General features: G+C 36.7%; 6 protein-coding genes across 6 annotated transcripts; 3 read left to right on the top strand and 3 right to left on the bottom strand.

The window, feature by feature from the left end:
- Nucleotides 1–1,249: 1,249 nt before the first annotated feature.
- On the top strand, nucleotides 1,250–4,069 carry AK88_02634 (uncharacterized protein; the record flags this gene model as incomplete). The annotated part of the gene is made up of 2 exons (XM_012480259.1): nucleotides 1,250–1,373; nucleotides 1,743–4,069. The coding sequence occupies 2 exons, from the start codon at nucleotides 1,250–1,252 to the stop codon at nucleotides 4,067–4,069; spliced, it is 2,451 nt and encodes an 816-aa protein (XP_012335682.1).
- A 360-nt stretch (nucleotides 4,070–4,429) lies between these two features.
- AK88_02633 (uncharacterized protein) lies at nucleotides 4,430–5,067 on the bottom strand (the record flags this gene model as incomplete). Its single annotated transcript, XM_012480258.1, has 3 exons — nucleotides 4,430–4,594; nucleotides 4,727–4,806; nucleotides 5,007–5,067. The coding sequence occupies 3 exons, from the start codon at nucleotides 5,065–5,067 to the stop codon at nucleotides 4,430–4,432; spliced, it is 306 nt and encodes a 101-aa protein (XP_012335681.1).
- An 835-nt stretch (nucleotides 5,068–5,902) lies between these two features.
- On the bottom strand, nucleotides 5,903–7,909 carry AK88_02632 (uncharacterized protein; the record flags this gene model as incomplete). The annotated part of the gene is made up of 2 exons (XM_012480257.1): nucleotides 5,903–7,287; nucleotides 7,531–7,909. The coding sequence occupies 2 exons, from the start codon at nucleotides 7,907–7,909 to the stop codon at nucleotides 5,903–5,905; spliced, it is 1,764 nt and encodes a 587-aa protein (XP_012335680.1).
- Nucleotides 7,910–9,828: 1,919 nt separating this feature from the next.
- Nucleotides 9,829–11,547, top strand: AK88_02631 (uncharacterized protein; the record flags this gene model as incomplete). The annotated part of the gene is made up of 1 exon (XM_012480256.1): nucleotides 9,829–11,547. One exon carries the CDS (start codon nucleotides 9,829–9,831, stop codon nucleotides 11,545–11,547), a length of 1,719 nt encoding a protein of 572 aa, XP_012335679.1.
- A 1,697-nt stretch (nucleotides 11,548–13,244) lies between these two features.
- Nucleotides 13,245–17,132, top strand: AK88_02630 (CMGC protein kinase; the record flags this gene model as incomplete). The annotated part of the gene is made up of 1 exon (XM_012480255.1): nucleotides 13,245–17,132. The coding sequence occupies one exon, from the start codon at nucleotides 13,245–13,247 to the stop codon at nucleotides 17,130–17,132; it is 3,888 nt and encodes a 1,295-aa protein (XP_012335678.1).
- Nucleotides 17,133–17,831: 699 nt separating this feature from the next.
- On the bottom strand, nucleotides 17,832–26,708 carry AK88_02629 (uncharacterized protein; the record flags this gene model as incomplete). The annotated part of the gene is made up of 1 exon (XM_012480254.1): nucleotides 17,832–26,708. One exon carries the CDS (start codon nucleotides 26,706–26,708, stop codon nucleotides 17,832–17,834), a length of 8,877 nt encoding a protein of 2,958 aa, XP_012335677.1.
- Nucleotides 26,709–27,835: the final 1,127 nt, after the last annotated feature.

Raw genomic sequence — 27,835 nt, 5'->3', positions numbered from 1 at the left:
TATGTTAATAATTTGTTTAAAATTTTACTTCCATTTTTAATAAATGCTGATCCCCCCATGAGCTTTGTTCCCTGATAAGAAGTGCAATATTCGGGAGGAACCCATTCGGCATGTATGATCCTTCTGTGCGAAGATGAATTTCTTAAGGATGGACTACACTTTGGGGTTGGCTGCGTTTATGCGGCGTGTATTTGTCTAATCATTTTATCATTACAGAAGGGACAAAGTGTTTTTATGACTTATCTGCATAACTAAAACGGGTTGTTAAGCGTGTGATTAGATAGTGCGAGGTTCTTTGCATCGGCAGAAAAGCACACGAGTTGAAACGAATACATATAAATAGAACGGGGGTGATGTAACTAATCGGTGTGTCTTTTGATCCCCCACATGCGCATTTGTTGACAGTGAGAGCGGATTACACTTCAGCAAATAAAATTTTCGCACGGTGTTTCTCTACATGTGGGAGACGGCGCTGCGTGTAAAATTGCCCTAAGGCAGTTCATAGTCCATCTATACAGGTAACCCTTGCCATGTTGGAAAACAGGGATAATACAACAGAAAAAAAAAAAAAAAAAAAAAGCATTTTCTGCTACAACCACAGGAGAGGTATACAAGTTGAATGATAGCACAACTAATCATCACCTGTCGACACGTTTCCGTATCATAGAAAAAATCCCAATCTGCGTGTTACCTTTCAGATATTATGAATAAATCTCCAACTGTTACCCTCATTTTTTCGTTAGCTTCTGCTTCAGCTACACTCGGTGGTCTGTCGTGTATCGAACAAAGGCATGTACACATATGGGCACGTGGTCGTTATCGCTATGCATAAGCATGTATATATGTATTATATGTGCATGCTGGGCCGAATAAAACGAAAAGATATACAACGCAGGGTGATGAAAAAAGCCCATTTGCGCACTCCAAGTTTGAGGCGAAATTAAAATTAAAAGGAAATATACGTAAGGGTGGGATCGGATGCAGGGGATGACTTGGCGCGTTGTTATATTGTGCCCTCCAACTAGGCATTAATAACGAGGGGTAGAAAGGGAAAAAAAAAAAAAAAAAAAGTATATATATATATACATACATTAGTACAAAGCGAGGTAATCAATACTCATTAGAACGGCGATAAGTTGTTGCCTTTATACATGCTAGGAAAAAACAAGAAAAAAAGATCTTCCCCGTAAGATGCTTTCTCCAGTTGTAAACAATTCTCCTCTTCTTTTTTTCTAAAATGTGGTAAAACATGAACGATTGCGACTCTAAGAAATTCAGGAACATAAGCGAAAAGGTACAGGGGAAGTACATCCCAGTTATAAAATTCGGGGGAACGAATAAATACATCAATAAAAATTACACCAATGATTCCGGTACGGTCTTAAAGAGGAGATAGAAAAAAGGGCATATTGAAATTATGTCCTGTTGTGTTGAATGCGCTTAAGTACATAACACCTACGGGTGAGCTGAGTCTGTGTGGTAGCAATTGAGGGTGGGAGTGACACTTATTAGTGATCCCACAAATGGCTGCCCATTACCCCACGTGCTTGTCATGTGGACCTGGTTGGCACTGGGCTGTTTCACCTAAATCCCGTGCGCAGCTGCAGGCCCGTCTGTGGCTCCCCACCCCAGTTGCTACTTCAAACCAGAGGTGCGTGCACATATGTGTGTATTGTACACCCAAACAAATACGTTCAAACCAGAGAACTTACCTCAAAACTTTGTTTTACCTCCCGACGCAGATGCCACAAATAATATAAGTTTTACCGTAGACGGGTTCAACGCAAACAGCGCAGACATATACTACGATAACAAGTATGGGGTCAACCGAGTCTGCTTCTCCCCCCAAGGAAAGTACGTAGCAGGATGTGGAACAAACGGCATAATTTATGTATACGATTTGTATGAAAACAAGCTGCTGACAAAAATTTGTACAAAGATTGATAACATAAGAGACTTGACAATAAGCGATAATGATAAATATATATACGCATGTGGTGATAATAAAATTATAGAAATATTTGACTTGTACGAAAGTAAGAACGTCTCTAACGATGATGTTGCGAGGTATGTAGACGTATCCATCCCAAGCATAATTAAAAGTCAAAATGGGAAAAGGGAAGATTCCAGAGTAGCAAGAAGTGGGGACAATGGCGGGAATGCAGGAACAGGGAAAGCACAAGTGCCCCTGAGGGGGGCAAGAAAAAACGTACTCAATAACATCTACGCCCCATGGCTTAAAGTTAAGCACAGGGATTTTACTCATAACAAAGTTGTGTACATCCCAATATATAACTACAGCGATTTGATCAAAAGTAATATCAATATGGTGGACTTAAATTGCGTTAAAATAAGGAAAATAAATCCAGTTATTAATAAGTCTTTATTTATTATTAAAGACTCACACGAATGCAGCACTTCCTGCTTGGCAGTGCCAAACGTAAGCAATTTCTTAGTGTATTCAGGGGGGGGTGATGGGTTGTTAAAAATCTGGGACATAAGAATGAATTTGTTTTCTCTACATAAGAAAGGAAACTATAAAAAGACCACATCCAATGTCATATTTTTAGATAATAAAAATCCGTATGCTTCCATATGTTCACATGAGGATATCCTGACCAGCATCAATTTTAACAACACGATAGACTATGAAGGTGCGTATAAAATGAGGAGGGCATCAAGGAAGAGACAAATGAGAGCCAAGAAGAGGACGCAATGTGCTGCTGATGGGAACAGTTCACAGATGATAAAGGAATCACATAGTGGGAAGGCTGAAAAATCGGTTACCTTCGGAGATGAAGAGCTTTTCTTGGATGATGAGAGCAGCAATTCGTCCTTGTCCTCCTCGTGTTCTTCCGTGTCCTACTCGTCCCTCACGTTCGATCTAACGAGAAACAAATTTAATAACATCCTGATGACAAGCGGATACGACGGGTATATTCGTCTGTACGACATAAATAATAATATTATTAAATCCTTTTATGATGAGGAGAAAAGTATCACGCACTGTATGTTCAGTTATAACAACAAATATATCATTAGCACGAACAAGACGAAATATGCAAAAATATTTGACTTTATCTACATGAATAATAAGAAGAACGCAAAAAATATGGTGACCTACCTTGCTAATTACAAGTCTTATCATTTGAACAAACCCAGCGCGGATAATCAAGAGAGGGAGGATGACAATGAGTATGGCAACTGCACCAAGCTGTACGATGACAATTTTTCGAAAGACATATACAGTGATAAGGAATTCCAGACGTGTAGCATTAAAAATATATATGAAGATAAAGAACTGGAGGAAAGAATAAAACTTGTTAACGAATTAAACAGGAAAATAAGTAAAGACGATAAGAAGAAAGCTGTGGACGAGGGTGACGAGGGGGGAGAAGAAGTGGAAAACGAATCAGATGGCACCTACTCAAACACAGATTCCAGCCTTTTTGATGAAAAAACAATAAAAACGAATACCTTTTACGAACATGTTAATAAAAAGTTGGAACCTACATGGTCTCTCTTTCTGGATAACCTAAAATATATGAATCTTATCCCTTACGATGAGCTAAATGAAAGTCTGAGGAGAAACCACGAATACATTAAGACACATTATAAAAAGTTGAATCATAATAGTGACAAAAGCGATCACAATCAGGGTGAGGCGAATTCGGCTAAACAAATCTACCACCCACAAAAAGATGAAATGGAATACATGCTGTACTACGAAATGTCAGATATTATAAATAACGAAACGGACATTCCTAATTTTTATTCCTGCGTAGCGGGGGATAAGTGCATTATTCCGTCCATTGACACCTATGCACATGTGTATGACATATACACAGGTTTTCATGTTAACACAATAAGCAATCTTTACTTGCCAAATTATCATCACACGGACAATTCGTATTTTGACTCGTACAGCATAAAGCAGCCTTTTTATAAAAGCAAGCATTTGTCTTTTTTAACAAGTGCCGACACGTACCCCAAGAACCAGAATATCATTGCAACTTCGAATGGGTACCCGGATGGATCCATTGTCCTTTGGGTTTTTGCCCCTTTCTAGTGTGGGGAATATGTTGCGATGTGTCCACAAAAGGGGAGGCGTGGGGAGGAGTTGTCGTACTAGTTTCGTCAACACATTACGGACCCTCCTTCTATCCCTTCTTGCCATACGCATAAAACATTTTTTTCCCCAAATGATCTTTTTTTTTTGTATACGATATATTTTTAAAAAAAATGTGGCACCACTGCGTGGGAACAATGTGCCACCAATTAGAGTGTTCTCATTCACGGGTGTACACATTTATACATATACGCTCGCGGATTGTGATACATATCGCGCGGGCATGTATTTGCAACAACTTGTAAAGAGATTCTTCACTTTATGAAAGATACAAATTTGAAAAAAAAAAAAAAAATACCATCATGCGATGTTTTCCTCGAGCTTTTCTTCATAATCGTAGTAATTAACTGGGACACCTCCTGGGACCATTATTGTTATGTTCAATCCGTTCAGCAGCAACTTTTTTATTTTATTCACCTTTTTAACGTTGTTTACGTAAGTGTACTCCGTAACATCTTCTAGTACCTGCGCAAGGGAACGAAGCGGGTATTTTAATTGTGACAGTGTTGTGTTTCGTTAAATGGACAGAGGTGATTTGGCAGGGAGTGCTCTGACTTTGCTTTGCTTAGCTTTTTTGTTTTTTTTTTCCACCATTACCATATTAACATATTCATCAAATCCGACCAGCTTTCCAACTATTTCTTTGTCACCCTTCAGCATAACCCATATTTTGCTGCCTAAAAAAGGTTGTTTGTAACGGGGGAGCATTTTAAGCGGGCTAATCGGGAGCAGTCTTCAAAGGATTGCCTTCCCGTACGAATGACGCGCAAGCATTTCTACCACGCGATGCGCATACAGGTGTATGTATTTATGTAAATGCACACACGCTAATGCAGATTTGAACTAGGAGATGCGAAGCGCATTGCTCTGCGCGCACCTATACACTTATCCATCAGGGCAAGAGGTAAAAATGTTTCTGACCCACTGACTGTTGCCATTCTTGATAAACTGCGTAAAAGGGAAGAATGAACTAGCTGTTCCTATTAAATATGTACATACAACTGTAAATGAAGCATACGAACAGCCATTACGTGGTACTGTTAGGTTGGGCTCCTTTTTCTGCTTTGCTAAAATAGGGGTTCAAATATGAATACTTCTATACATAACACTGGCAAGGCATTATTACAGTAACTGTACATGTTCGTTCTTTACTACTTATTTTTTTTGATTTTTTTATATTTATTTAAAAAAAAAAAAAAAAAAAAAACTGTTGTGGAATTTTTTATACAGGTCGGTTTATGCGCCAAAAGAAAAAAGTTTGCACAGTTTTTGAAACAGCACAACGTGTCACTTAAAACAAAAATATTAAAAGTTGAGCGACGCCAAATGGAAAAACTGCCACGACGCGCCCTGTTCAGTGCTGAGCATAGCACATAAATATATGCAAATCTATGTATAAAAAATCAAGTTTCCTTATTAGATGTGATGTCATTGAGCGAAGCTAAAGAGAAAGTCATATGGGGGGGAAATTAGCGCTAAGAAAGTTACACAGGTTGAAAGTGCACAAATGTAATTATGTATACGTGGAGTTACACGTAGGGGATACGCGGAGGAGTCTACTTGGGTACACCGCTTCGACAGGGCAAACGAAAAAAGAAGAGCCTATCAAAAGGGCCCTCCAAAGGTGTGCTAGGGCAAAATTTTCCCCAAAGCAGAGGTATATAAAAATAATGATAAAAAAAGGTGCAACCAGCAACCAACATGCGTATACACAAATCGAGAGTTAAGAGATACAGAGGTATAACATACGCCAGGAACTCACAATAGGAACTGCTAAGTGCTATCCGAGTTCATGATTTCCCTGGCGAATTGCTTAACCGAGCGAGGCAATTTTTGGAAATTATCCTCTTGCTTTTCTATAAGAATCCTTATGAAGTACCTTGCATATATTAAATTTAAGGTACTCATATATTTTTTTTTCCGTCTAAGAACTTCAAGAGATTTGTGGTAAATGTCGTAATTAGTGCAGTTCAGTTGAAGAGAGCAAAATGGGACTTGTGTCAACACATGGAGTGAGCATTGCTCTATATTTTCCAAATATTTCTGTATTAACAAATCGATGACACCTTTTTCTAACTCGATGGGAACGTGGCATACATTGTGGGCCCCTCTTGGGGGCAACTCCTCTGTTCTTTGCTCTGGGTGAGCACTTTGCCACGGTGTGTTGTTTGCGTGCGCGTGGTTATTCTTCCCCAGCTGAGTGCTTTCGCAATTTACTTGTTCTGCGACATTTTCAGCTGATTCTACGCTCTTATTCGTCACTGCTCTGTTACGTTCCTGAGGTTCTTGACATTTGTTGAGTAAATCACATGTGTCCTTTTTAACCACCTGGGGATCGAGTAGCTTGTCTAAAAATGACACCTCACTTGATAAATTCCTTCGTCGTAGTGCATCTAACACTTGGGCGATTGACATCATGTCCATCGAAGGGATTATTTTCTTAACTTTATGGAGAGACACAATATAAAATTTATCGTCTTTAATTTTTAACTTTGATAAAGACCACATGATGTTGCTGAATTCCCGTTGCGGAATTGTGTCAACAATTTCGATGACTTTATCCTTGAGTCGATTTAAAAACAATACATTTTTATAATTAAATTTTGCCATGTAGTGAACTGCATTTGTAATATTTACGTAGGACAGTTGGTTAATAAAATTTTGGTTGTTCATATATTTAATTATATATTTCAGAATGTTAATGTTTATGTTGCATTTTGCAAATGAGTTGAGCAGCAGGGTTAGGTGGTGTGGTTCTACATCCCTTTCGTTTAAATTTTTATAATACTTTGTTGTAAAAAATTTAAAAATTTCGTAATTGTTAATATTCAATCGGCTAATCATATTTAGTATCAAGATGGAATTTACCACGCTCAAATTGTTGTGAATGTGTTCATCATTTTTTATTTTATTCAGTATGAACGAGATAATATCGTTGTAATTAATGGCGCATTGTGGAGAATTCTTCATCTTTGCACTTTGCGAATTTTCGTTGACTCCCCAATTTGCAGAGTTCATTATAATATCCTCCTGCAACATGGTGAACGAACTTAAAATAATTGTTAAATCTAGGGTATTGTACGCGTCTAGATTTTTCCTAAAATGATCTTTAATTGGCTCAATGCTTCTGTGATCTCTTAGACCGGCTTTCACCAAATCTGCGATGTGGGCGGGAAAGTGGATTGGGGTGAACTTGCTGATTTGTCAAGACGGGGGTGGGTGGGTATGGCTGGCATAGGTCGAGGCCATCTATGTACATAGAAAACAAAAAACGGGAAGCACACACGTTTGCACATATGCCTATACACATTTATTTGTATGTGTACATATGCAGTGCTGTCTGCCCCGTTTCATTGCGCTTTCCTGTGTAATGGCCGCGCCTTTCACCAAGGCACACTTACTATGAAATATGTTCACGGTCACGCTAGCGGGCATCGCATGGAGCCTCTTAATTAGGTAACCAAGGATGGACACATTAAACTGGTTGTCATACACTTGAGATATGGTGTACAATTTCAGTATTCTATTTATTTGGTCAAAGGAGTATCGGTGTATATTGTTTTTAAAAACGTCGTAACTGCTTTTTAGAATTTTCCTGTCGTTCCCATTGTGTCCATTGTAATTTTCTATTATTTTCAAAATTTCTTCATTTTCAAATTTGTCTATATTTTTTATAATTAGTGATTTTAACTTCCCTTTAAATGGGATGGACGACTTCGTGACATCGTCACATGCTATTTTGTTCACATCGGCAATGGCGACCTTCAGGAGTTTTCTCATTTTTGCACAGTTGCTATGCTTTTCTTTTTGCTCCTTTTTACACCTTTTATGGGCACTTTAGCAGTTCCTTTCTCAATATTCAACTTCGTGCCCGTCGCAAAAACATTTAATTTATTCTTATCTTTTTCTTTTTTTTTTTTTAACTTTCTGCATTTCAGTTTAGCATACGTACATGTGTGTTACAACATCATACGATAAATGCATATTCACTTGCAGATCACAATTGGCAACTATTTATCCATAATTTTGCTTTTTTTGTTTTTAAAGAGAGTTTCTTTTTATGTGTGCAAGTAGGCAAATGTAGAAAGAAATGCTTGTGGCATTGTAAGAATGCGAATTTAAGCCTTAAACATTTTTTTTTTTTTATATCTACAACAACGCAAATATGGCATTTTTGGATACCCACAATTTGGGGGTAAATCATCCATGAAAAAAAAAGGAAGAGAGAAAATTATATTTTCCTTACTGCCTATTTTTTAGAATAAAAACCATTTTTATTTTGTATTACATATGTTATTTATTTTTATTTTATTTTATTTTTTTTTTTTGTTGCTGCATATAAGATAGTTTAAAGGAACGAATCCCATTTTGAAGGATTAACTTTCCAGGGACAAAATGCAACAAACGAAAGCTTTATTTCATATTTAACGAACCCAAAAAATTGATCATAGGGACATTTTTCCTTATATGTATATGTTTACCCGTTCATAATACTCTCTACTTTTTTAGTGCCATCTTGTTAGCCCAGGGGAATGAATTTGAATATTCTCACATATGGCAACAGGTAGCACGTGTTAATCTGGATTTTTTCCGTATTAAGTTTGAACTTTTTTAAGCTTGTAAGATATATTTTTCCCCATCTTTGCCCTCCACACAGTTGGAGCGTTCACAGATAAAGCGAACTTGGGGTTATAACAAATTGTTGCTTTTTTTTTTGCCAAATTGGGCATATTGCGAAAGCAAATCAATACCGTTTGTCATGTTACTAGACGCATTTGTACACATAAGCGCGTTCAGCAATATAAGCGTATACGAATTTTATATACATGTACATAAATAATGTACGCTTTCATGATTTTTTGCGAAAATTCACAATTGTAGCAGCCCTTTTTAACTTAACATTTTACCAAAACGGACAGAATAGCGAAAGCAAATACATGCTGAAAAAGGAGTATACATTTTTATGTACACATTTTTTGTGACCACGCCAATCGGCGTATATATTTCCCATGCGCAGGAAAAAAAAAAAAAAAAAAAAAAATGTATACAAAAACGCACGTGAAATGAAATAAAAGAAAAAAAAGTGTACGGCACAATAAGCACATTTAAAATGCAGTAAAATGTGCAATCAAAATTTTTACATATTTTTCACCTTCAGCTATATTTCCCATTTGGCACATATAAATTGTACATTTTTTGATAATAATTATATGCCTTTTAATCAAAATGTATAATAGCCAAATTGCACACCTGAATATTTGAAGAGTGTATGCGTATGTGAATGTAACATATTTCATGCATCCGTACGTATATTTATTATTCACTCATTTGTGCAAACCTCCGTGGTATTATATTTACCGAGGGAAATAATTTTATGCATTCCCCACAAGGCACGTTGAGCGGCTAAATTAACAAAAAGCATTTGCGCCTGGGAACTTGAAGTTAATTTTATTTTATATGTACATCTGTACTGCAGCCCCTTCTTTTACACCCCCTACGTGAACGCAATTTAATTTTTAAAATAGGAGAAAATTTTTACATCGAGTAAGATTAATTAAACAAAGTAACGCCAAAAAAGTGTACCTCAAAATTGAAGGAATGAAGCATCTGCTTTTTGAGAAACACCACATATACGACCTTTTGCTACGAAGATTAACCCCCCTCCCTCGATGTGTCTACGTACATAGAGAAAGGTAAAAATGTTTAACGTGTTTTCAGCAGCCTTTTTAGACAATAACCCCAACAATTTTAATAACGGCAGTAAGCCCATTAACAGCAATATAAATAAAAGTAACAACTTAGCGAGGTCTATTTCTGCCAACTTAAATAACGAAAATGATAGAAGCAAAAATTTACCTTTAAAAGATAGACTAGCCACAGTGAGAAATGTCCAAAACATTTTGAACAAAAAGAATTTAAATAAGCCGGATGAAACGAACAACAGCGGAAACACTAAGGGGAGTGAAAGTACCAATGATAGCGGAGGCAACAACAACGGAAATGCTAACGATGCGGAGAATAACGACCCCAGCAGTAGCAACGTTCATTTAGGTGAAAATGCGGGAAATACAGCAAATGACGGAAGTAAAGCTGTCCCATCCGCCGTGGAGAACCATTTAAGTAAATTTAAAAATTATTCCAGTGTCGTAAATGAAAAACAAAATGAAGAAGTGGAGAAAAAATTAAAAAAAAGAAAACGAAGGAAGAAACATGTCATATTGATGGAAAGAATGAAACAAAAGGAGAAAGACAAAAAAAGACAAAAAGAAATGGGAAGTCAAGAAAACAATGAAGATGACGAGGAAGAAGGAGAGGAAGACGAAATTGAAGAGCGAACCACGCAGAAAGTGGTAGGAAGACGTGGTAGGCCATCTAAGCGCTCACAAAATAAAATGCAGCAAAAAGTGCATGAGGACGAAGAAGACGATGAGGGGGATGAAGATGACGAGAAAGACGGAAAACATAACCGAAAAAGCAAAGGTGGAGATGATAAAATTTCCAACAAGTTTTCCAACTCAGGGGACAGCACAGGAGGAAAAACGTATATGGATAACGTCTCCACCGTTAGGAGAAATACGAATGATAATAACGAAGCAGGTGTGAAACCTAAAAGGAAGAGGCGCAAAAAAAAAGAAATGGAGGAATACCGAGCTCGTTTATTAAAAGAAAAAATGCAGCAGCAAAATTCGTTGAGCAGCGTTTTAACCAAGAACAATAGTTTTAACAATCATAGCAACGCTAATAACAGTAACAACAACAATAATGAAAATAGCACACAGGGAGAAGTTAAGGTGAAAAGGAAAAGGGGAAGACCCAAATTAAGCGAAGTTGCAGCCATAAATAATGCCAATGATAAGTTGAAACAAAATGACATAAGAAAATATTATAGCAAGAATAGCGACCACCAAAGTATGAACAGGGGTGATGGCAGCGCAGAAAATGAAGAAGAAAATAAAAATGTTCTTAAATTAATTAATACTTCTCTACAGGAAAATAATTCATTCATGAAAAAATCACCAACCGAAATTATAGAACTTGAAAAGATTTACAAGAATAATATTAAAAAAGGCGTCACCTGTATCCCTTTAAATTACCAAAGCAAAGGAGGAGGAATGGCACTTATATTAATAGGTACGCAAACGACCTATGGGCCTGTAAAAAATGCCTACGGCTTTATGACATTTCTCATTTTAGATTGTGATTCAAATAATTTTTTCATTGACACAGGAATGAAAAGTAACACTATTGAATGCGAAAAGCACATGCAGTTGTTAATTAGCCCCGGTGATATGTACATGTTTAAAAACCAGAGTCAGGAGGTGGTGGTGCGGCTCTTGCTAATTGTGTGTAACAGAATGAATGAGCCCTTTAACGCGAAGTTGCATATAAAGGACCCAGAAATTAACGTGCACAAGTAGGTGGAGGCAAAACGCTGCCACGGATACGGCTTATGTGTCACACATGGATGGATGTAGGGGGCATGCGTGCACGCAAACACGTATGCACAAATGCATGCGCATGTGGTTGCGCAGGATCCCAGTATATCCACCATGGGCCCACATTGGGGTGGTATCTGCAAGGGTCAAAAAATTGCCAACCTGCAAATGGCACGTTGTTTTGAACTCCGTGTAAAATCGAATTTTTGTTGATGATACGCTACACATATGCGTACACACATGTGTATTCTTTTTTTTTCATCATTTTTTTGTTGCCCCATTTGAACAGCATTTTGCGTCTTACGTACTTACCCGTTCGTTTATCTACCTAATTACCCGCTCATTTTCACACTTCATGACGCATTTATTTTTGCGCAGCATGTAAGAGTAATGAGTAATCATTCCTCACCCCAAACATTATAACAAAGTTTTCATTAGAGTATTCATTTTTTTTAAGTTGCTAAAGAAGATATGTAGCACATGCACCGCAAAAGAGTTAGTGAAATTTTTTTGATCTACCCTGTTTTTTGTTTTATGCCCTACGTGTCCAATACAACATGCCATTATGATCTTTAAGCCTTCCCCCTTATCAATGCATTTTTTTTTTTAAACACAATGATGTATTTTATGTAGACCTCACGTGCAAATGTGCGTAGGGTGTGCATATATGAATTATACGTACGTATAAATATGCTTGTAACACGTATGTTTTTTTTTTTTTCTTTTTTAAGTGAAAACTTTAACAATTTAGAAAAATATGATCCTTCATTAATATGAAGGTGTATACTAAATATGACATGTCGTGCACAGTGTACAGTCTTTACACTCTGTGTAGTCACTTTTTACAAATTTTTTTCAATTAGGTGTGCACAAGTGTGTACCTTTTTTTTTTTTTTTTTTTTTTTCCCTTTCCCGATAATTATGTTACCCATACGTATTTATTCCTATACTATGCGCCTAGGTTGTACGTCTTAAAAAAAAAAAAATTTCCTATAAAAATAAGGTGAAACAATGTAGGTAAGCCCTGCTTGTAAGTTTAAGAATTTGGACAATATATGCATACGTTTAAAGAATTCCACATGGAAGGCGCAGCGTGTGGGTACTATTTTTTTTTTTTTTTTCTATGTATTGAGAATAATTAATGCGTGAAAATTTCTACATGAGCTACGCTTTAAATAGGAACAATTTTGTAGTGCTAGAGGAGCAGTGCAAGGAAAAGTTAAATGACGTAGAGTGCGTCACAAGCGTAATGTGCGGCAAACGATTGACGGTGAGAGTTTCATGACGGTGACAATTGTAAAATGGCTTGTAAGCAAAAGATTACACAAAGCGCAACAATAGAGTAAAAAAGCACATTTTTCACATTTTTGAAATGTTACGAAAGGGGAGAGGAAGCTAGAAAAAAAGAAAAACAAAAACTTGTAAAAATGTGTACATGACAATCCTTCGCACTAAATGAAACTCAGGTACGCGCTTTTCACACCGCTCGGCGTGGCTCATCCATTACAAAGTGCATTCTACACAATTTCTTGGACTGGCCTCAAATGATTTGATTTTTTTCTGTTCTTGTTTTCTGTTCTTTCCGTATATTCATCAGAAAGGCACAACTCATTTACACAATCTCATCTACGTTCAGTGTTACTCCTTGTTCATGTAACGGCATTTTAAAATAATAAAACATGCTGAACAAGGAGGATTACCTAATTTCCCTTTTTGATATAGTTGAAGGGTTCCATAATTACTGCACATTGTACAAGAAGAAACACTGCAGCAGTTTTATTTTTTCTAGTAATGTGCTCACGCAAAATGAGAGAAGTAAAGATGCACAAGATTTTAAAAGGGCCTTTAGCGCCTTTGTAAGCAAAATAGAATTTTTACATTTTCACATTGTAGAGAAGGGCATCCCGTGTGAGAATGTCGAGAGTGCATGTGTGGGACAGGGTAAATGCAAAAGTGAGGAGCCTCAGGGACAAATGCATGGTAAGGAGAAAAATGATCGTTGCGGAGACCAAATCCAAAATGGATTCCCCCAGAATGAATCTACGTATAATGACGCACATTTGGGAAGCGACGTGAAACAGTACAATGGGGGTGAAAATAAAGTAGACGTAAGGGAAGGAGCGGGGAAGAATCACCACACGGAGAAGACAAATGAGGAGGATTATAAAAAAAATTTCGGTCAGACAAACTGCTTCGACTTCCACGATGTAGAAAGGCAAGGTAGAAATAAAAACTACTTGTGTGGGTTCCATTCGTCAGAGTCCAATTGCAGCGACGCGGATGATTCTTCAAACAGCACAGATTTGTGCGAAGAAAACAGGGACCTAATACTTAGCCAAAGAAATGAAACCCTAATCAGATACGTCGCAGGCTTAGACTATGCCCTAAATGTCAGGAGAGTGTCCAAGGAAATGTTAATAGAAGAAATTAAAGAATTCTTTAAAGTGCATAATAGCAACGTTAGATTAAGCAAATACTCCTCCTTTTTAAGTGACGAAACTATGATTATGTTAAAGAGGAGGGCCCAAAATCATGATGGATGTGAAGATGATTATGATGATGGTTATTATTTAAATGTAGAGAGGAAGTACACACATAAGTATAAAAATAAAACCTTCTTTTTCTCCATCCCTGGGAATTATTTCTTTATAAAAAATTACGATGACCAAAGTAGGGACACCTTTTCCATCTCCAACTACACCAACTATGAGAGAAGCTCAAATGGCATTACCCTATACACACTGTCTAATAATTCATCAAGCATAAACGGAAACAACTCCAATTTGTATACGGACAATATGCTAAGTAGAAATGGCTCTTGCAACAAGTTTAGCTCACCAACATTTGGAATGGAAGTAGAGCGACAGATGTCTCCTATCTTTGGAAAAATGGAGGAGGAAAATAAAAGTGCACACTGTGCGTGTAACGAATTTGAGATTAATTCCTATCAATCTAATGAAGAAATGGACAATGCTTATTTGACGCCCAATTTGAAAAGTAACCCGAGGAAGGAAAACCATATAAAATTGAACAAACAGGAAAGATTCATTCAAGAAAAGGAGAATAATGTAAGCGATTTTCCCCCTCACAGCAGTGGCAGTTACAAACATAATGATAGAATTGGCAAAAGTGTTACCAATAAATGGGAGAAGAACAACACGTATGAAATTGATAGCATACAGAAGAAAAAAAACAACCTACATAGTAACACGAGCGATTTCTATCAAAGTATAAGGGACTTTTACAAAAGTAAGGAAAATGGTAATAACTCCTGTGAGGAAGGAAGCAACACCTGCATGAAGAATAGCTCCCTCTTTTTGAATAGCAATGAAACGAGTGTACAAACGAATAATAAAATTTACCAAGAAAACGAAAAGAACATAATTAACCTATTTTTTGATGATGAGCTGTCAAGCGCGATAACTATAAATAATGAGTCCTCCTTCAGTAAAGGAGTGGAAAGCTGCAGTCGACATCATATCCAGCATAAGGATATTCCAGATGTAGATGGGGGAAATTTTGAGCAGAGTGATAAAGATGTGTCAAGTGACGAGAACCACCACGATGATGTGGAGCAAGCAGTAAAGTACGAACGGGATGAACATAAGTGGATGGATGAGTACTGTGAGGGAGATTACAATATGTTTAGGTCAAAACAGATTAAGAAAAAAAAAGAGCTAACGCTTGGATGGTCAACTGTGATATCCAGTGAAGAGGAAATGGAAAAGGGATCCCAAGAACAGGGGGAACAAAAGAACGTTAAAACGGACCAAGTCACCATTTTCCATAAAGAAGGCCACTTTGGAAGTAACTACGACAGTGACCTTACCAGGGTTGACCAAAATTCTTGTGACCACACGTATAACGCAATTAACCTAAGGATCATATACGAAACTAACAAGGGCGAACTGAATTCCAAGGGGGAAATCCATTTTTTCTCGGGTCAGCTAATTTTGAATAAATATAAAGTGGTAAAAATTTTGTCCAAAACTAAGTTCAGCACCACGCTTAAGTGTTTAAATGTGCTATACAGGAAAGGGAAAGGCGGGGGTGGTGTTCATCAGGTATATAATTATAGGCAGAGTTATTCAAGGACATGTTCAATGGGACGCACAAGCGATTCCTTAGTGGTCAATAGTTCAACCAATGTAGAAGATTCGACAGGGGAAAGGACTCCACGTAAAAAACTCCAGGAAGGACAAGAAAAATGTATATGCAATGACGAACCCCCCTGCGCAGCCAGAACTGCGAGGGATAAAAACTACAAGTACGTGTGCTTAAAGGTAATGAAAAATGGAAAGAGTTTCCTAGACCAAGGATTGTTGGAGCTGATCGTTCTAAACATGTTATCGAATAAGAGTAGCGACTCCACAAAAAATGGAAAGGGGAAGACGCACACAAATAAGAACATTATACAACTGTATGATTACTTTTACTTCAAAGAACATCTAATTATAGTGACGGAATACATGCAGAGCGATTTGTACAATTATTTTATTAAAAAGGGTAAGATAGGGACTCTGGGGCAGCTACAAATATTGGCCAAGAACTTGCTGGAAGGCTTGGCATTTATCCATTCCAAAAATTTAGTACACTGCGATTTGAAACCTGAAAATATTATGATAAACATGAAAAGGGGGAAGAGAAAAATGAAAGGAGTAGACAAAGGAGGGCGCTTAGAAAAAGGTTCTGACTCAGGTTTAGTAACGTTGGGTAGTACACACAAGAGCAAGTCTTCCACGCACAAGGACGTGTTTGTACCGGAAAAGGAAAAGTTATGTTTTCCAGCCAATTTGAAGGATAAACAAAATAATAATAGTAGTAATAGTAGTAGTACCAACAAGGCTGTCGCAGAAAGACACATTTTTAGCAGCGAAAAATTTGAAAAAATAAAAATAATAGATTTTAACAGCTCTATATACGAAAGCGACAAGCTAGAAATGTACGTTCAAACGAGATCGTATAGATCTCCAGAAGTTTTACTACAACAAAATTACGACAAAAAAATTGATATATGGAGCTTAGGTTGCATATTGTTTGAATTTTTAACGAAGAAAATTCTATTTGATCATCAAAATATATATCGATTTATATATTCTATAGCGTCCTACATTGGACCCTTTCCATTTTATATGATAAAGGGTTGCCGTATGCCATATCTGTTCACAAAGCACGGATTAATAATTTTGAGTAAGATAAGTGTTGACAAAAGTTATGGTAACTGCGTTAAGGAAGAACCACTTGATGAGGTGGATGACGAATCGGTCATGTTTAACTCAAAAGACTTCTTCCGTTTAAATAAAAAAGAAAGCCACACAAATGATTTATTAAAAGGTACCCACGCAAATCAGGGTTCGCAGTACTCGTTAAAACCACGTAAAGAAATTTATTATGATGTTTGCTACCCAAGTGACAACTTGCTAAAACGTAATTTTCATATTGAAGATACTTTATTTTTAGATTTTCTCTTGTCACTACTGCAAATCGACCCATGCAAACGGCCTAATGCGGATGAGGCATTGGAACATCCTTGGCTGAAGCCGAACATTTACCATGACGGATTATGACGCGAACTGTGGCGTGGCAATGCATGGCTACTATGGAGAAAGGGTGCTCACATAAAAATAAGCGCACAATGACACGACACCACAAACGCATTACACATAGTTACGCGCACAGAGAATGCTAAAACGGTGTGCGGGGCGGTAGTGGGAGAATAAAAACTAAATTTGGTACACACCTTGATTAGGAATTTCCATCACAAACAAAAAAAATAATAAGTTGACAAATCATAGCACAGATGGAATGGTATATCACAACTAGGGGCAGCGCATCGCAGTGTAACATGGACGCACATCACATACAACACCCAGTGGGTTGCACAAATAGGGGCAAAGTACCACTGGACAATGAAACATAACAAAGTTAAAAATAGACGCTTGTGAAAATGACATATATGAAATCGAGTTTCCAAACAGTGGAACCAGACAAACATTTTTGCGTAATTTTTTTTTTTTTTTTTTTTTTTTGTGTTTTCGTAGTTTTAGCTAAACAATGATGCTTGATTTTTTCTGTAGTTTTTTCCAACCAATGGGATGAGCAACTTTTTACTTCTGCTTCAGGAAGGGGGCGCTTCCGTTTACGTTTAAAATAATTAAGGAGGTCAACAAGGTTGCTTTGATTATTCTTATAAACCTGTTTGGTTATTGTTAGAAAAGGAATGGCTCCTACATGTGTTGCGCGAAGAAATGGATGCACCTCTGGGCTCACTTTTCAGCCTCTTCATTTTGTTCGCTCGTTTGTATGTTTTCATCATCGTTGACCTTTTCGGCCTTTTGGTCACATGGTTCCTCCTTTTCATCTAGGTTCGTCGTTTCTGCATTTTCTTCGGTCTTACTGGGTTCATTGGGTAAATTTTCTGGCTGTTGATCCGTTTGATCATGTGCATTTTCCGACTTAGCGCTAACATCCGCACCATTGTCTTGTGATTCTGCCTTAACGCTATATTTGGTCAACAGGACATTCAGTAACTCTTCAAAAATATTTTTAAATTGCTCATTTTGGTTATTATCTGTGTACATAATGTAGTAAACGATGACGACACTAATCCTCACGTTGATTTGCAACTTTGATATGTTTTCAATAATTTCCTTGTCGCACTCGAGTGCGTTTTCAGCCTTTTCTGCAGCTTCCATATTGTATGATTTTAACAGCTTCTTCTCCTCTTCATTTAGGAAAGAATAACCATTTTTTATATGCGCAAAGCAGTTGACGCGATGATCCTTCAAGCAGTATGCATAGGACGATGAGACGTAGATGATATTTTTAATATTCTCGATAAAGGTCTCTTTGTAAATATTTAAAATCTTCGTCGTTTCTTCCTTAATCGTTAGCAGTGCGTGGTAAAAATGCTTCAAAAAGTAGAAGATGCAATTATTTTCACATTTGGTTTTGGTGACAATTTTATTACACGATTTGTCAATATTCAGGCAGAGAAGATCATACAGGTTGATGTCATTCGGTTCTCTACAATCATCTGATGAAGTAGAATCGTTTTTGTCATTAGTGGGTTCGCCATGGTCATTATGGGGCTCCTCATTTCCTGCAACGCTTTGCTCGCATCCATCCCCTGCGTAATTCAGTAACGAATGCAGGAACGACAAAATGATATGGCTCACGAAACTTATGCTCATGCTTTTCCTGTAGCAGACGTTGTCATAGCTTAGCAATTTCTTGGCGTACAAGTAGCTGAAGTAGTAATTGTACTGTTTATGTAACATAGTGTGTATATAATAATCATTTGCATAATTGAACAAACTTGTTAGCACGTTTAGGTCCGGATCCACCGTCTCTATATTTTTGTAATTAATAATACAACCGCAGTTTTCGTATTCGTGTTGCTTCCACATGTTGTCCGATATGTCGTTGTTCCTTTTGTTGTACAGGTTGAAGTTGAGGAGGGCTCCCTTGCAGTAATTGTTCTTCGCATGCACAGCTGTGTTTGGCTGTTCGTTCTGATTACACTGTGCTTCGTTTACGGAACCTTTCGCTTCACTTGTAGTCTCCTTCTCGCCTTTTCCGGATGCCTCTCCCCAATACACACTTTTGCATATAAAGGGGAAGTAATAATTGTACGTGATTAGTGGCAGGATGATAAAATTGCTTATCAAGTCTATCAACTTTTCATCCCTATATACGCACTTTTCCTGTTTGGAATTTTTTTCAGTTTTGTTACTAGCGCTACTTGCAGAGTTGTCCGCATTGGGATTTTTCACCTTTGTAAAAATATAATTCTCATTAAACAGAAACTGCTGCAGCTTTATGTAGGCTTCACTTCTGGTTCTCTTGGAGCTAAAGGAGCAAGCCAGTGACAAAACAAAACATATGAGAAGAAAGATGTACTTCTTTTTCAGCTCGATAACGTTCTCAAATGAGATATTGTCCTTGTACTTTTTGCACAAACTGGAGTTGTAATTGTCATTTTGGCAATATCCGTCGGTGTCGTTTGCTTTGTTTGTTTTCTTCGAGTTGTTCATATACATGTACGTACTTTTATAATATATGTTCGAAATAATGTGAAGGCACTCTGAATTAATGGACGCGATATGTGCATTAATTTCTTCTTTCTTGTTATTAAAATATAGTAAATATGGGAGAAGGGAGAGAATAATATTTTCAATATTAAAATTGTTCAATTTTAGCAGCACATTATTATTGTTAATAATGTTGTTAATACTTTCCGTGTAGATGGTAGCCTTTTCAATGTAAATGTAAATATCTTTATCATTCAACGAAATATTTGTGTTGTTTGTATTTTTGTACAGAATATTATTTGGTGTGATGAGTTGCAACATGTGCAGGTATATGTTAATGATGCAGCTGTTCACATAAACATTCTTCGAGCTTTTCTCCAACATGTAAATTATTTTGTCTATGAATCGATGTAAAATGTTCTTCTTCAGGAACTGTAAAATGTACATAAGGTATATTCCACAGAGGAAAAAAAATTTGCTGTTTTTTTCCATAAGGCGTGCATAGCTACTATCCTCGAAGATGTGTACACTACTCAATTTGCTTGTTCCCCTTTTGCTCATTTTTTGCTTGTCGTCTTTGTATATACTAAAACAAATGTACGAGAAATTGATGATGCTCATGATAAGATGTTCAATGAATAACCAATCCTCTTCTTGTTCTTCTTCTGTTTCCGTCTTGGGAATTTTTATAAGGAACATGTTCTTTTCTATGTCATTTATGGCTACCTTTTCCTCCTTGTAATGTAACTTTTTGTCGATGTTTTCGAAATTTTCTTCATAGATCTGGTAGGACAGTTTGTCATCATTTGCAAAGTCTTCTTCCGCCACAAATTTTATGTCTTCCATTTGGTAGTCCTCAAAAATGCTATTATAAATGCTCACAAAGATGCTACTGTCATAGTTGATTAGGAGGAACTTGTTTAGGAGGTTAAAGAAATGCTCAAATGTAATTGCGGTAATTTTCAGGTGCATAATGTACGTTTTTAAGTACAAGTTCATCTTAATTTTGTCCATTAAAAACTCCTTTCCTTTATCTGTTGGCGTGCACTTGCTCGGGTTGTGTGTATTCGCGCTCTGAGTGCTACTCGCAGGGGGGGGTTTGCAATCCGCTTCGGCGTCGTTATGCTCATCGCAACTCTCATCGCTGCTTTCGTCGGAGCTGTATTCATCAGAGGCGTCCTGCCCACTGACACTATCGTCATCATTGGCGTACGAGTAAATCATATCAAATTCGTCCTTGTGTTTTTGCGGCTCCCCTTGTTCTTCTTGGGAATCCCCCTTATGTTGCTCAGCTCCATCTCCGTAGATTCGATTTTCTTCAGCCATTAGGTCATTCTTTCTTATAAAAAAGGAGTCACTAGATATGTCGCTGAATTCTGAATCGCTAGACGTGACGTTCGTCGAATTGTCCGTGTCGTAAATATTATTCAATGTGAGGTCATATCGATTCTTTTTTTTTTTTTCGTCATTTTCCTTCTTTACCGCGCTTAGATGCTTGTCTCCCCTTAGGGTTTTTTCCACAATTAAATTTATCGGACACCTCATTTTTGCACACTTTGGTTGAGCAGCCCCTTCCTTCAATATTTTTGTGGAGCTCCTCTTACCCATTCTGCAAATCATGCTATACAACACATATGTGTAGTTAATCTTAAAATACATAATGTGAAAGAGCATTTGTGATGTGAGCAGTTTTTCCTTGGTGTTGCAAAACAAATCGAAGGAGTTATCCGCATTTATTAAAACTGGATTAGAGTCATTAATATTTTCTTGGGCGTTATGCATGCCGGCGCTCTTATCATTTGTCATAAAATTGTGATTCGCTATAATTGGCATTCTTAGGCCTGAGTTATGCTGATCGCTTCTACTTCCCTGAGCCGCGCTGTTGCGTTCACTGTGCTTGGTAACTGAACACTTAATCATTAAAATTTTGATCAAGTATACAAAACTGGTGATGTTCAAATTGGTAATCATATTGTTATAAAAATCGTTTACGGTAAAAAAGTTGTAAATATCTAATTTTAATCTTTTATATATGGTGACACTATCTATGATGGAGCTGTTATCCACATTTTTGGGGTCTACCTTAATATGTACATATATATGGTTGAGGTTATCTTCATCATCCTCGTCATCGTCGTCCTCCTCCTCATCATTATTTTCATCATCATCGTCTTCGTTTCCGTCATCCGTTTGTTTTATTTCTGTACTATTGATAGACGTGTTAATCGTTTTTTCCTTATGTGCATGTTCCTGTGTTTTGTCTTTTTTTTTCCTTTTCTTTTTATCCTCATCGAGTTTGTCAGAATAGCTTTCCCTAAATATGATGGACAAATTGGAATTTTCATTATTGCTATGTCTGGAAAAGAACATACTACTGAATTCATCAATCCATTTTGACCTGTTCATTTTTTTAATGTTTTTTTTAAATATCAAAAGTGGGTGCTGATAAATCTCTGTTATGCTTTTATTGATATTATATGTCTCCACGCAGTTTCCCTTTTTGTATTTTCTATGGAGGAAATCTTTGTCGTTATTAAATTGGGCACTGTTAATATACATGTGAGGATAAAAGAAGATGGGGACTAAATCTATGGTAATTAATTTGCATAAAACATTTATGTACATTGCCCATCCGTCTCTAAATAAATTGTGGCATCTTTTGATGAGATGAAATAAGAGGTACAGTAATGACTGTGATTTTTGCGTCAAATAAAAATTGATGTATTTAAATATATAACATAATTTATTTATATTATCCACATCATGATAGTAGGCAAAATTTGTTATGGCCATTTTGAATATGCTCAGACAATTCTCTGTTAAATTGTAATCATTGGTACGTTTGAAAATTTGGAAAAAAATCGGAATGAAGTTATTTTTAATTAACAATTTGTTTATGTCAAATTTGTAAAAGTATACCTCCTTTGCCTTAAATGAATGATAATTTTTGTACTGCTCTTTCCTCTTTTCGAGTAACTTCCAGTACTGATTGTCATTTGTGTACGTGCTCTGTGTGTTTGAGAAGAGCTTAATTTCTTCATGCAGTATGCAGTTGTATAGATTTTCCAAATATATTCTATCTAAATTTTTTCCGTTATTTATTCCCCTGTTATTTTTAATAAACTCTTCCAATTTCATTTTGTTCTTTACCTGGTTGTTGTGCAAATCTGTGTTCAACATAATGATGGAATAGGTTAATATAAATATAACGTCGCTATTTTCAACAATGACGTACTTCTTCTGCACTTCCTCTTCGCTCATCAATTGTATTTTCTTCGACATGGGGAACACATGTCTGTGAATATAATCATGCATGTCGACGTCTTTTTTTAGATTAATTTTTTCCTGCACATTGCTATGTTGCGAGATATTCTTTTTTTTCTTCTTCTTCTTTTCGGAGCTGCTTTTTTTATGCTCGCACGGTGAGTCTCCATCTGTCTGCTTCGATTCGCCGCTCTCATTTGGTTGGTTATTACTACCGTTTCCGCTAGCCCCTTCGTGTGCGTTATCATTCAGGAAATCGATCAAGACGTACCTCTTCGTGTTGGCTAGCTCCTCATCCTTTAACAAGCACTCAACTTTGTCACCCTCTTGGTGGTAAACCTTATCTAAGTCTCCACAAATTGGATTCGAATAAAAAAAACACAAGCTGAAATGTTCTAATATTCTCTCGATTAGTTGAGCTTCTCCTGGCAGCTTGAAACAGTGCAAGAACAATCTCAACGAGGACAGTAAGGACAAATTGCAGAAGTCAAACAGTCGCACGTAACACTTCAAAATATTTATATTTTTTCTGTGAGAAATGTATTCACCCACATATTCTTTATCTAGGAAGGGATTATACCTCAGGAACTTGGCTATGGACTTCAAAAAGTGTGGGTCCTCCATTAGGTTCCCTTGGGTGTTACTGACAACGCTGTTTCGTTTCATCACATTTTGTGATTCGCTATTCTCCGTGTTGCTTACGTCCGCACTGTTCGCATCGCTAGGCCTTTGCTGCATCCTGCATTCTGCTTCTAAATCGTTTTCTGCATTTTTGGCGTTCGCATCCTCCGAATGCACCACAGACGCTTTTGTTTCCCCCGTGTTGGTGCCACAATCCGTGGTTCCGCTAGTATTTTGGTTTCCTGACGATTCGACGTGGGAAAGGGGTTCTCTCTTCTCGTTCCTTTCGTTACTGTTATCCATCTCTCCCTTGTCACAACTGCTGCTTAGTGATCCCTTACTCTTATGATCTTTAAAAAGCTGTTCCACTGCACCTTTTATTATGTCACCATTGGATTGGTCTTTTGCAGAATGGAGATTCCTTTGACAAACGTTAGGTTCCTTCTCTGCACTATTCATGTCACTGTGGACATTCGCTCCGGGGCATGTGATATCTCTGCTATTACTTGACACGTTGGCGCTATTATCATTATTGTTAGAAGCAGCAACATGTGGCGTTCCATGAGTTTCATCACTGTTGTGCTTTTCTGTGTCCATCTCTCTGGAAGGACAGGACTTCTCGTCATAGGAGTGATTCGATTGTGCATTGAAATGCTCCTGTTTACCTGTCATTAGCGAAGCGAGAATAGAATCATTTCTATCCACTTGGCTGAACGTGTCCCTCGTTTGGATCATTTTCATTTTGATTAACTCATCGATGGATTTATTTTTTAGTGTGTTAAAAATGTTTGCTGATTTTTTTAAAATTTCTTTTCTTATTTTTTTTTTTCTCATCAAATGTTCCTTATTCTTAATATAGTCCACTTTTATAGACTCCTTAACATATTCGCACAGTAAAATGGAGCAAAGGAGGACATAGCTTTTGTCCTTGCTTGATGTAAGAAAATTGAGGGTGTACAGTTCATTCATGTTACTTTTTTTGGATTCCTGTTTTTCTGGAGCGTTTTCTGTGTCATCTCCATGTTTAGCGGGATGTTCTTTACTATCATTTTGCTGAATTCCTTCGTCTTTTTTTTGCTCATCCCCTTTGGAGGATTCGTTGGAGTATCCTATCAAGGTTGTGCTTTTATTGCCACCACTTTCTTCATTCAGTAATTTTTTTTTTTTTTTTTTTTCCATTTTTCTCTGCTCATCAGATTTCTCCATGCATTTTCTAATGCCAGATGTACCTTTGAGCAGCTCGATTTTCCCAGAATGGATTACATAGCCAAAAATATCTGTGTATAAATCATTTCTGAATTCACTAATGAGTTGATTTGTGTATCCACCTATGTCACCCATTCGAGTGTTTTGGTCATTCAATACGTTAGTGCCACTTTTGTTGGTGCTCACAGCTGCGGTGGTGCCACAAGTTCCCAGGCATGGGATTATTATGTGCAAAATGTTCTTTATCATCTTAAAAATAACTTCATTTATAATCGTCGTATTGTGATTAAAATGGACGCACAAATCTAGTACGGTTTTTATGAAATTTTCCAACAGGTCGGATGCGTACAAATTAACATCATGGTTGTAATATATTTCAAATAGCACGTTTTCTAGACAAAAATAGGTCAAGGTTAGCAAAGCAGTTTCTGCAACGTTTTTGGAAGAACATTTCGTCAGTATGCTTAATAATATATTAATAAAGACTTCGCTGTAAATGCAAAAGTGCTTCTTATAAAGGATAAAAATATTTATATAAGTTCTCATGGACCTGCACATGAGGGTATAAGACGATGAGGTGATGTGCAAAAATAGGCACCTTATTATGTTGGCCAGGGCATCAAAATTTTTGTTTATCAGGGCGTATCCGCATGTTTCTAAAACAATGTTTAGCAATGTGAAAGACAGCACATTAATGCACTCCATATTGTCGCTAGATATTTCGTTTTCAAACAAGTCATTATACAAGCCAATACACTCCTTCGTTTTTAATAAATCTTCGACAAACTTATTTTTATTGCTGTTCATTAGTATCAGAATGATGGTTAACAAATCGTGCATTAATTCGTCATCTGGAAGGCTTGCTGCATTCACACAGGTGTTGCTAGATTGGTTTGTGAGAGCGTCGCTAGGTTCTTTTAAACTAACGTTACTAGGTGTGTCGGCAGTAGAACTGTTACCGCTCCTCATATTTGCGCTGCCCGTGCTACTGGTCAGATTATTCATGACAATGTAGAAAATGTTTTTCAAGATGGATTCACAATTGCCCTTAAACAACAGGGAATATTTAGTATTCTTGTATATTTTAAAAATGTAGCAAATTATTTTTATAACATTTTTCCTGTCAACAACTTTGATGGCATTATATAGCACATTATTAAACAAAATGACAGTTTCGTAGAGTATAATTTCTTCATGGTTAATGTTGTTGTAGTTAATAGGTGCAGAGAGTAACGTTTCTATGCTCACATTAATGATATTGTTCCCTTTGTTAATTAAGAAATCGGGATTATCTTCCTTCTTATCAGAGAATTTTTTAGTTAACTTATAATTTTTTGAAAAAAAATTATATATTTTTTTCCTTGGGATTTTTTCACTCATCTTGGATGATAGCACCTCGCTATCATCATGCTTTTCGTCACTCACTTTTGTAGAATTGTTTTCGTGTGCATCGTTTAGTGCCTTCATATTTAAGTGGTTGTTCTGGTTAGGCTTGACATCCTGATCATTTTCGATGGAGATGTTCGAGTCCTGATTTTTAGAAATATTTTCATCATACGTTTTTTCATTGAAATAGCTACTGTTATACTGTAATATGTGATCCAAGGAATGTAAAGCGTTTAGTTTTATTCTATAAAAAATGTTATTATTTCTTATAATATTTAAAAAAGGAGCTATATGATATATATCTAGCTTATTGTTAAATTCGTGTATGTCTATTTCTTCCTTCAAGCTGTTGGTCAAATTGCTGATGCTGCTGTACAGGATGAACAGGGCGTCCACAATGCTGGAGTCCAAATTTTTATTATATTCGTGCTTTTTAATAACCGACAGTACGTTTATTATTTCATTTTTTATGATGGTAAATATGTTTAATCTTGTCAATTCGTCATGTAGAAATTCAGGGTTCAGATAACCTATTCCCAAATTTTTCCTATCATCTTCATTGTATTCATATGTGTGTTTAGGACACACAAATTTTTCCATTTTTTTTTTTTCATGACATTTGTTATGCTCCATTTTTCGCGAAAAGGGGTGTGTGCAAATCTGTTACATTTGTATCAGGAGGGTGGAGGGCAACTATTCCTTGTACTTTTTAAATAGTTGCTGATGACTTATCGTGAGCAAAACTGCATATACCTGCTCAGTAGGTATTCTCCAAGCTACACAGCTAGTTGGAGAAGCAAGCGACTGGGTTGGCATTTATGTAATGTAGCGCACGTAATATACATACAGAATACATGCATATATGTATTCACGCTCGTATTGTTATCCCCCCTGGGGGACTATTCCCTTCCATTTATTCTTGTAGGCAGCTACGATACGACAGCTTACAACAGCAATTGTGGCTCCTTCGAAGATGTCAACATATTATATATATACATTAGCAATCATTCAATAAATTCAAAATTGGATTTTGTTTTTTTTTTCCCAATACAAACAATGTGTCACTCATTTGTGCCTACGTAACACTTGTTCCCATTTAACAGGTTCTGTATACTTTATATTCTAATGTGCAGAACTTTATTTTGGAGAAAAAAGAAAAACAAAGATTATAACAGAATGATTACTCATGGCATACTTCATAAAAACGGGCCATACAAATATACACTCTTCGTGAACAACTAAGGAAGGCGCCTTTTCTCGTTCACTGATTTGGAAAAATTAATTAAGCGAAATTTTCCAAAGGGAAAAATTCAAAAGAGCAAAATAATGAAACAGCAGGGCATGAAACGTAAAAGAAAAAAAAATTGTGATCTTGTCATATGAAACAAGAGTTTAAAAAAAAAAAAAGTATCCTACTGAAATGTGAGGGCAAACATTTTTTTTAATTTTTAAAATACGCATAAGGGTAAAAAAAGGCATTGCAAATGAGAAAGGAAAAAAAAAAAAAGAGTATACCATTTTGACAAAAACATGAAAAGGACCTGGGATCACATGTAGTATAAAGCTTCAGCGCAAAAACGTTCCGAATGCCTACCGTTTGTTTTTTTTTTTCCTGTTTTTTTTGTTTTTTCTTTACAATATGTATGCAATATGTACGCAACTTAAGAGCGTAGCACAAATGGCCCGTGTTCAAAAAAAAAAAAAAAAAAAAAAAAAAAAACATGTTCGCTGCTACGGCGTGTTTCCGCTGCAATCATGAA

Source organism: Plasmodium fragile (assembly GCF_000956335.1).
Source record: "Plasmodium fragile strain nilgiri unplaced genomic scaffold supercont1.26, whole genome shotgun sequence".
Lineage (NCBI taxonomy): Eukaryota > Apicomplexa > Aconoidasida > Haemosporida > Plasmodiidae > Plasmodium > Plasmodium fragile.
The sequence above is the reverse complement of the archived record's forward strand: the minus strand, read 5'-3'. Positions and strand labels throughout refer to the sequence as shown.